General features: G+C 38.8%; 1 protein-coding gene across 1 annotated transcript; it reads right to left on the reverse strand.

Moving 5' to 3' along the window:
- Positions 1-1,337: 1,337 nt before the first annotated feature.
- LOC142345568 (degenerin-like protein asic-2) lies at positions 1,338-10,239 on the reverse strand. The gene is made up of 2 exons (XM_075397670.1): positions 9,894-10,239; positions 1,338-1,670 (listed from the first exon to the last, which is right to left on the reverse strand). Exons 1-2 carry the CDS (start codon positions 10,140-10,142, stop codon positions 1,479-1,481), a joined length of 441 nt encoding a protein of 146 aa, XP_075253785.1. The 5' UTR covers positions 10,143-10,239; the 3' UTR covers positions 1,338-1,478.
- Positions 10,240-10,444: the final 205 nt, after the last annotated feature.

Consider the following 10,444-nt stretch of genomic DNA (forward strand, 5'->3'; position numbering starts at 1 on the left):
TTGTCCTGCTGTGTTTTTTAAGATCTGTTCACACATTTTCATGATTTTTACATAATGACATTGATTTTCTGTTTTTTTCTTATTTTTTTGTTGTGATTTTCTTAAAATGTTTTTCTGAATTCACTCATAGTCCATTCTAGGTCTAGTTTTTCTGTTTAGTCAATGAAATTTCTTTGAATTGTACGTCAGGACTTGTCCTGCTATGTTTTTTTGTTTCGTCGTCTGACGCTTTTTTTTTCGTTTTACATTTGTTCACACAGCAAAGCTGAAAAAGTCAAATTTTCTGAATGACTTCTTCCTCTCACTAACGGCATTTGCGCGCGTGACGTCATTTCTCACTCGCTTTAGCGAAAGTTTTTAGGTTATTTGCATGATTAGATTTTGATCATACGTGACTTACCTCACTCAATAAAATGACTTTTGCACTTTAAAACTTAAATTTGATTTGAATTTGTTTAAGGTCAAAGGAACTCATATGTGTAGTAAAGGTCCCTAATAGGAGGCTTCTGTGGAATGAATTTTAACAAGCTTTATTAATTCATCGCTGAATGTTTTTTAGCCTAGTTTTTTGAGCGGCGTCGATTTTTTTTTTCAATTTAGATCTGTATCTGTTTCTGTCTCTATTATTTGGCACACAGGTCTCTTCTTTCGCAGCTATTCCGGCAATCTGCCGGCTATGTTTACATAGTAACGTGTTATGTAATAACACGTAATTTTTTAACTAGGGGCATAAAAACACTAGGGGAGGGGTGGAACAGAACAGATCCGACATTTTTTCATGCTATACTATAAACCAAATGTCTTAAGAATATAAAAAGTTTTACAATTATTGAAACGTGAATAATTTGCGGGTAATTATTCAAGCAGTAAGCAAGACTCGGAAAGAAACAGCTGGTTTGGGAAAGGGGTAGATTGAAAACAGACTCAGGATAAAGTGAGTATGTGCAAGCTTGTTAGGGTCATAGCGGTGTCTATGCAATTATGACAATAAAAAGTATAGAAGCACATCTAAACGTAAGCATCATGACTAAAATAGTGGTAGATTTTTTGTGTTGACTGTTAGACTAAAAATTTAACGACCATTCCTGCGCGGTTGCCCAAGAAAAATCAGATCAATTCTATTCCCCCCCCCCCCCCCCCCGTTTTTTACGCCCCCAGTTTCAAATTATATGTTGTTATATAGCACGTTACTATGTAAATAAATAGCACGTGCGCTGGAGTGGGTGGGGCGTAAAAGATATAAGCCCACTAAGCTGGAGGGGGGGGGTAGATCGAAAAAACAACAGTTTTTTACTTGAATTATTGGATCTACCCCCCCCCCTTGGTTTTTAGTCGTCTTGCACTACATTTTGTTTAACACAGGAACGTTTTATGTAACGAAGCAATTCTCAAATCCATAAAGGGTAATGGGAGTTAATAAACAGCAGCCTTTGGGAAGGCGAAAAAGATCCGAAAAAGATCCGATTTATCTGGAAATTCTACTCATTAGTTTGTATATCATTTCCTCCCATTTTCTTAACTGCCCAGAATGTCAAGATTGCGATTGTCTTAGTAATGCAGCTGATTGCTTCGATTGCCGACAGGACACTCCAGCCCAAAAACAGACCCAGTGATCCACCAAAACTGCTCATTGAGGTACTGAATGTCTTTGACTTCTTTTCTGTCTTTGTCTGAAAAATTGGGTTGGGGTGCATGAGGGCAAAACGAATAACAGATCCAAAGAAATATCACTTACCTTTGAAAGTGTAATTGTCCTCAAAAATAAAAATGAGAAACCAATGAAACTTTGTTCAATTTTGAAATGATCGCAACAGGTGTTGATTTAAAAAATTACCACACGTTTGTTATCGCCCTTGAAGTTATCATAACACCTCGGCTTCGCCTCGGAGTTTGATAACTTCTCGGTGGCGATAACAACCGTGTAGTAATATTCATTACCGTTCTTGTTGTTTACCGTTTTTGTTGTTTACCGTTATATTAATTACGGGTTAAAAATGTACGAGTAAACATTAAAAGAATTAGTCTTTTATATTACAGTACTGCTACATTAGAATACTGTGATTTTGATATCCAAATTTATTTCCGATTCGGATATCAAATGGATAGTATTATTGGATACTTGAGTAAATGAACATTTTGGCTTGTAGTATTGCTATACTAACAGAGAAACCAAATGTCTGTAAATGCAGAACTTATTGATGTGTGATCATGTGACTTTTTCTCGTCTAGGAAAACATTAGCTTTATACCTACTTAGCGTAATGAGGGAATTAACCCACGGCTAGCCTTCTTTTTTATTAATAGCCACACAGCGATAGCTGGGGCTATTATTGGCCTTCTCTTGGTTTTTTACAATTCAAAGAATTTGAATTGTATTGGGGCGCTGTCTTTTTTACGACTCGAAGAGGAGTATTGGAGAAGTCCTTTTTTTTAATCAATTTTATTGGAGTGATTTTGAAGCGGGAAATGAAACGCGTGTAAAAATTTGGAGTGATTTTGGTGGTGAACAAAAGTGAAGAGTGGAGCGAAAAGCGAGTGGTTTTTGTTCATACCGCTGTTTTTGAGAGAGCGAAAAATTGATGTGTGAATAAATTTTCTCTGAGCGAGCGAAATTTTTTTGTTCACGTGCGGCTTTTAAAAGCAGTTTTTTGCAATTTTTCTTGTTTATGAGGTCTGATTATGATGTTGTATTAGATTTGAGCTCGTTCTGATAGGAATTGAAGGTTTCAAGTAGTTAATTTGAGTTTTATGCAAATTTGGAGGTTTTTGATCAGGTTTGCTGATTTTTCGACGAAATTTAATGTATTTTGGCCTTTTGTTTTGTTTTACTGCTTTAAGTGCAATTTGCATAGAAGCTCGTTTCTCAAAGAATATCAAGGATATAAATTGATTACAATTTTGTTGGTATAAAACATTTTTTCTGAAGAAAAATGACAGAAAAATCTGATTAGTGAGAAAATTTTTTAACCACTTTTTTAATTTTTTGCTTTTTTTCGTTTTTTTTCAATCGCAGACAATTTTTTTAGCTTGTTCTGACTTGCCCATTATTTCGCGAGCATTTCATTGCTCTATTTGCTCAAAGTAACTTTTTTGGCTTTTGTTTCTTGTAAACTTTAAAAAACACCTTACGTTTTCTCGTTTTTTTTTGTTCAATTTGGTTTTAAATGTCGTTTCTATTCTTCCTCAACCTTGGATAGCATTTGGGGAGTTTTCTAGTGGAATTCAGTTGTTATAGCTCTTTTGGATGTCTCTCATTTTGATTGATATTAGTTTTGAGTTGTTTTTGTTAAAGAAAATCGAGTAAATCAGAGCAAATTTTGGCCACTTTTTGTCTTTTTTCTAAGTTTTTTGCGTATTTCTTCCAATTTAATGTTTTTTTGTTGGTAACTTTTTCTCAATAAGGAGCATTTTTGTAGGTGTTGATACTATGACTTTGCACTTGAAGGCTTAGCAGGGCAGTTTTCATTTAAACAAATTATACAAAACTCTAATTCGTTAGAGTTTTTCTTAGTCTTTTTTTAGTTTGTTGTTTAACGTTTCTCTGCAAGTACTAGGTGGGCGATTGATCTGGCCCAATATATAACTAAATGATTTCAATGAGTTATGGATGGGAAGCTGCATTTTATCATTTTGTAGAGAATTTTGTTTGGATTTTTAGCGAATATTATTTTTTGCTATTGTTCTTTGTCAAGTTTCCACTTCTCCAGTCTTTTCTTTGTGAATTGGTTACAATGTCTGTCGATTGGTAATATGCTGGTGATGCATCTGATTAGTGAGAATATTCCAATTTCTACTTCGAGTCGTTTCCGGAATTCTTCCGGCTATGTTTTTTTTAAGATCTGTTCACACATTTTCATGATTTTTGAAGTCAAATTGGAGTGGTAATTTTGGTCACGCCGAAACAGGAAGTGGAGCGAAAAAGCGAGTGGTTTTGCGGCGTGAATTTTTTTTGCTCTAATTTTAAAGTAGAGTGAGAAAACGGTGTTTGAACAAAAATTCGCTTTCTCGCTAGTGGTTTTTTGTTCACATGCGGCAATTTCACTTTGATTTTTACTGTTTTTTCGATTTTTTGGATCGGATTTTTTTCTAAATGATTGTGCCAATCTATTCATAGTCCGTTCAAGGTCTAGTTTTCTGTTTAGTCAATGAAAATTCTTTGAATTGTGCGTCAGGACTTGTCCTGCTATGTTTTTTTATTTCGTCGTCATGATTTTTGTTACGACCATATGACGTCACAGCCACTTTTTGTTCATTCGTTCATGCAATTTTAACTGAATTGCATGTGTGACGTCATTTTTCGCTCTTAGTGGAGCGATTTTTTTTGTTCATGCGCGTGATTAAATTTTTGGTCACACTTGACTTACCTCACTCTCAAAAATAACTTCCTCACTTTGAAATTGACTTTTATTTACTTTAATTCAAAGAGATAAGGTCAAATGGGTGTGTGTCACTCTAAATGAATGTTATTTGACATCAGCTAATAGAGGCAGCAAAAACTTATACAGATTTTTAATCAAAATGTAGCAGATCAGCCTTCAATGAAAAGACGAATTTTTTTGGTCTGTCTTGGGTACTGTTCTTTTAGACTGCCGATCTACGAATCTAATTGCGGCTATTTTCTGGCAATCTGCCAGCTATGTTGGTTTTTTACTCATCCAATTATTGATGAGAAAGGCATGGGGGGTAATAATTTGAACGACTTGGTTTTTGAATTCCGTTTTTGTTCTTGTTCTTGGGCTAGTTCTCAAAGAGCCCCGTGTTCGTCGCGAAATTGACGACGCTGGTTAGGTTTTCGAAGGGTTCAATCGGGTTGATACGATTGTCTATTCTTTGATGTTTCCATTTTTCGCATCTTGTAAGGAAGTGTAGTGTGGTTTTCTCCTCCTGGTTACAGTGGGTGCACATTGGTGAATCTGACTGTCTGAACCGATTTTTGGTTGCCTTTTCCTCTAAGACCTGTTTCATTGATGGTAGCTTTGCCTGTCTTCGTGCGTGTAGACTGTTGGATCTGGCCGGGGTTCCTGTGATTATTTGGGCCGCTGGGTTGTTACAGGACTAGAGTTTGTTCAGATGGCCCTCAGATACGAAGGGTCCCCAGACTCCTGCCGCGTACAAGCCTCCAGGTCTGACATATTTGGTATACGTGTCGCAGGTCTCCAGACTTGACGCCCATGATTTTCCTGCAAGGCGCTGCATGATCTGTGAACTGCTCTTGATGGTCCTCGTAGCAGTCTCAGCTTGCTTGTTGACAGTGCACTGCGAAACTCATTCCACTCCCAATATCTTCGGATGCTTTGTGTACTTCACTCTTCCTGTAGTAGTGAAAGCTTCGGTTGGCACTTGCCCGCTGTCTCCTTTGGGTCCAATGAAAACACCATGGCTTCCACAGTGTCCTTTCACCCATTCCTCTACTACAGCCATCGCTTCTTGCATCTTCTCGGCACAAACATCGGCCTTCTCTTCACCTATGTGTAGAGAGATGTTGTCTGCATAAATGTCACAGGCAACGTCTGAAACCTGTGCGGCTCGTTCCAAGGACAAACAACAAGGGCGACAGGGGGCTTCCTTGTGGTACTCCTTCAGAGAAAACAACTTTCCGGCTCTTCGTATTCCCCCGTCTGACAGCAGCTCCTCCGTCGGCAAGAAAGTTTTTCAACCATAGCAGGCACGTTGTGGGTAGATTCATCCGCGACAGGTCTCGTAGTAGCCCTCCTTTTCATATCCTGTCAAGTGCTGCTTTTAGTTCTACTAGAGACTAAGAGGGTCATGTTGCGTTTCTGGAGGTTGTTGAATGTTTTCTGGGCAATGTTTACAATGTCTATTGTGGCACGCTTTGGGCGGAATCCTGACTGCTGTTCCGGGATACTTCCATTCTTTAGAGCCCAGTCCAGGAGTCTTGACAATACCATTCTTTCAGAAAATTAAGGTACTGGAAAGGAGTGATACAGGGCGGTAACTCTATCTAGCTAGGTGGTTTCCTTTTCTTTAGTATGGGGATTATCAGGGCTGTTCTCCATCTCGCCGTTGCTCTTCGTTCTCTGCGAGATCTGTTGATTATTCTTCCGGGAGGTTTCTTAGTGCGATCGGATGGACCGCATCCTCTCCTGGACTTTTGAGAATTGTATCCCGTAGCGCTTGCCTCATTTCAGCGATGCTGAAATCTCGTCCCTGGGGATGTTTTTGGCTTTTTCAACGCTGCTCTCACTTCGCTGAGGGCCATTTTGATAAGCTCTCTTGGAGTTTTGACTCGGCTGGTTTCTGCGTAGGACTTGACTACAAGATTTGCTTTTTCGTCTTTTGTGACTTTTATTCCCCTGCCTTCTTTCTTCCATTCATATTCCTGAGTACTCCCCATACATTTGAACTGCTAGTTTTGGGGTTAAGTGTTCTCGCGAAATGCCTCCATGCGTCCCTTTTACCCTCGCTCACGGCTTCGGCAAAGGTGTTCTTCGGTTGCTCTGGCGGTCCCACAGTCCATATGCATTGGCGTCTCCTGCTATGAGTGCTGCATCTTTGGGCCAGAGATGAACATAAGTTCCTACATCCCTGCCATCGCCTGTCCTCGCGGGTGGTCGGTAGAGGTTCCACAGGTCCCAGCGCTGTTCGTCCCCCAGGTGCACTCGAAATCAAAGGAATTAAAGGGCTGCGTCCTTGGGAAAATTGATGTCGATTCTTTCCGAGATAATTCCTCTCACGAGGATAGCTATGCCTCCTTGTTGCTGGGCCGTTCCGCTTTGGTGGATTTTGCACTCTTGCCGTTGACAGTTCCACTTTCGAAGGACTGACCGAATAGCTGTGTCTTCTTTCAGTTTCGTTTCCTGTATCAGCAGAGCATCGATTTCAAGCTCATCGGCTGTTTTTGCCAGGATTTTTGCTCTGGAGCGTAGGCCGCAGACGTTGGCTTGTAGTATCCTGAGTCTCTTTGGTGGCCTTGGCTTTTTTGCCGGGAGTTTGGTTGATTCGCTTGGGTGGGATGGTGCTGGGATTGCCTTCTGCAGTTGTCACATCCGCAGTGCCAGCTCCATCCAACTAGTTGTGCCATTTCTTCCTTTGAAAATCCTTGCACATCACCGACCACTTTTGTCTGCTGACATGCTGTTTGCAGATTCCGCACGGTTACACTCGCGGACCCGGGTTCTGCTCTACTTTGCCTGCCACTATTAACAGGCGCCTCAGATCTGCAGGCTTGACTGACCGCTTCCGAAAAAAACCCGCGTGGCCATCTTCCAAAGGAGTGCTCGCTTTTGTTGCAGGGAATTGGCAGATCGTTGGCTCCTGAAGTCTCGCACCGTGAAATTACCTGAAGGCTCCCCACTTGAGAGACAATTTTGTTTTTCGAATAGATTAGATTTTTGAAATTTCTATGGTTTGCCTGAAATTTTAAAGTTGACCAGTTTCCAAATTTCTAAAATTCAAATTCCTTAGATTTCGTTTTCCTATTCGATTTGAAGAAAAGAAGCGTCAATAAGCTCTGTGAGGAAATCTTAGCTCTGTGCAAATAGTTGAAAATTAAAATCTATTGAGATAGAATTTTAGAACATCAACTAAAGCTGGATTTGCAAACGCATAGGAATTTTTCATTGAATTAAACAAACCGTATATGATCTGGATTTGATGAAATTAATATTGTCTCAACTGAAAGATAGACAATCGGAAAAAATGCATTATTCCTAAGAAGTATTCCACGAATTATTAAAAAACATCGAATTCCACACTTTGTTTTTTTTTTGAAATTTTAGAAACGCGGTGTCGATTGTGGACAGCTGTTTTTAAGGGCAAAAATTTTTATAAACGGTCATTTTCTAACGGAGAAACGTTTCGTCGCTTTAAATGTTTTTTATAATGCTGTTACCTAAATTATTTCATTATCTAATTAAGGCAAAATCAGTTTTAAGGCCAAAAATATTAAGGCCAAAACTTTTTGCCAAAATTATTGACAAAATGTTTTGAATCATTGTCTTTCGACCTTAGTATAAACTTTAATGCATGGATTTGAAAAAGAATGAACATTTATTTTAACGGGACTTCTTAAACTATGAAAATTTCCGTAGCCGAGGTTCTAGATTCATTTATACGTTCTGTTGACTTTATCACCTATTTAGGCTTTTCCTGAAAATTAAGTTTTTTGACTTTTTTAACTTGTTTTTTTTTGCAAAAAGCTGAGAAAAAACGAATTATGGAAGGGCGCTTTTCACAATAATTTTTAAAAACAGCTTTTGGAGTTACTAGGTTTAAAATCTTTGCAGCTTTAGAGTCGAGATCATTTGTTCAAAATTTCTTAATCAAGTTATCAATAGCTGCGACAGGGATAGCTCAGTGGAACTATTACTAGCTTCTCGATTTTGTTTTTCTACGAGAATTGTACGACCATATGACGCCACGCTCATTTCAAAGTTGCTTCTGGTTCCTTTATTCATGCAACGTTTTTGACCGAGTTGGGGCATGACATCATTTTTCGCTTTCATGGATGCGAACTTTTTTGTCCATTCGCTTGAAGACATTTTTGGTCGTACTTGACTTCCCTCACTCTCAAAAATGACTTTCCTCCTTTTTGATTTTTGCTTACACTGTTTGTTGGAGTTAGTTATGTTCAACTACGGATACTGCACTCTAATTGATGGTTAATTAAGGACAGCTAATAGAAACGATACATTAGTTATACGAAATCTAAAGAAAATTGTGTCACCTCAGCTATAAGTTATAAAGCTAAGTTTCTGGTCGTCTTTCTTATTTTATTTTAACTATCTGTTTGAGAATATAGACCTGCAAAGCTATCGCGACAATTTTCCAGCTTTGTGTTGCGATTGTCAAGGCAAATATTGTAATAGAATGTGTTGATGCTCTTCGGCCTAAGTCTTGTATACCAAGACAACCTTTCAATAAGATTTGTATTTCTGAAAGTCGCAACCATGGTTGCAAATCAAGCTCTTTTTTACATCAATATTCGCGCCATTAGCACACAAGTTTTGGTTAAAAACGGGAAATCCCTTACTATGAATTATATTGAGAGTGAATGTCAACAACTTCTGACTTCTTCAATTAAATCAACAAATATAAAGAGCTTCAATGGAAATAGGTTGGAGCAATAGAAATCAGGAAATGAAAGGGTTTTAGAGGACGAAAATGTATTTGGGGGAGGAAAATGAGGGTGTGGGAGAGATGAATTATAAAGGAACCTGGTTCCTTTACAATGTTTAAGTTGTCAGATACAGAATCGCATCACAAAAATGAAAACTGTTATTCGCTGAATCGAATGTTTTTCGCAGAATTGATGTCAAACGTACGTGCACCCACGCTTTCGATGGTGTAAACACAGAATTTATAAAATACCCTGTAATCTTGTGTATAAACAGTTCCAGAAACTAATCACTGATTAATTGCTCTCGTAGATAAGCAATTATTGTAAACGTATGTGTATTTTTTATTGCAAAACTTTTGCTTGACCGTTTTGACTTTTCGAGTGACTTTTACGCCCTTGACTTTTTGCGTTTCGCGTGATCTAAAATTCTCTTTCAATCACAATTTCAAGTAGCTGAACTTAATTGGCGGCAATGTAATACTAAAAGTCAAATGGAAAGTGTGCCGAAACTGGTGCCATTTTCCACTTTAAATCTTAATAGTGGTATATATTAACCTCTAATGTGGTTATTTGAAGCCCACTATTGAACTTCTTAGTCTCATTTAGGCTCCCCCCCCCCCCCCCCCGACTGAAGTAGGCTGCAATTGATTAGAGCTCCCACTAGTCGTTCGAGAGCAATTCTTCCGACGTTTAGTCGGTTATGCTTGCAATTACTATTGTTCTTACCTATTGCAATTTTCTGGTATGATCTTGCAATATGCTAGATCGCTGTAAGACCATAAAAGATTGCCATTCAAGAGCTAGGGAAGACATACCTCTACCCTGAGGTCTTTCAAGTACACTCTGACTTTGAGAAAGTTGTCAGCGAAGGATCTCTGAATGTCCCTGACTCCTATGTCGCCTCCTGTGATCGTATCATCTAGGAACTGTTGGACTAGAGGCTCTGCATTGAGGAGCATGAACTCATTGGTTAGCAGGAGGGTATGTTGGGTTCCGGGCCATGTTGACTGGGACATAGTTGCTTCATACCCTTCCAAGTTGCAGTCTTGGCTGCAAAGGTCCATTGATTTTATCGTACAGTTTCTAAAATCGCTGTTGGTAAATCATTTGAAAACTCTGGTTAAAAATGTAAAGTCCAAATATAGTGTAGTTGGTCGCAATTCGTGTTTAATTGCTCTCAAACGAAGTTTGCAGCAATTATATTAGTCCTGTTGGTTTTTTATGCGATTTTTCGCTTGACCGATTTTTTGCTCCCCCCTAAATATAGTATCACTCAACCGTGGTTAGCTAAAGACGAAGCCAACCGCTCGCCGCTTGTTTGAGAGCAATTCGCTCGACGTTAGTCGGTTATGTTATACGTTTTTCC

The sequence above is a fragment of the Convolutriloba macropyga genome, chromosome 9, assembly GCF_964194025.1.
Source record: "Convolutriloba macropyga chromosome 9, txConMacr16.3, whole genome shotgun sequence".
NCBI classification, from domain to species: Eukaryota; Metazoa; Xenacoelomorpha; order Acoela; family Convolutidae; genus Convolutriloba; species Convolutriloba macropyga.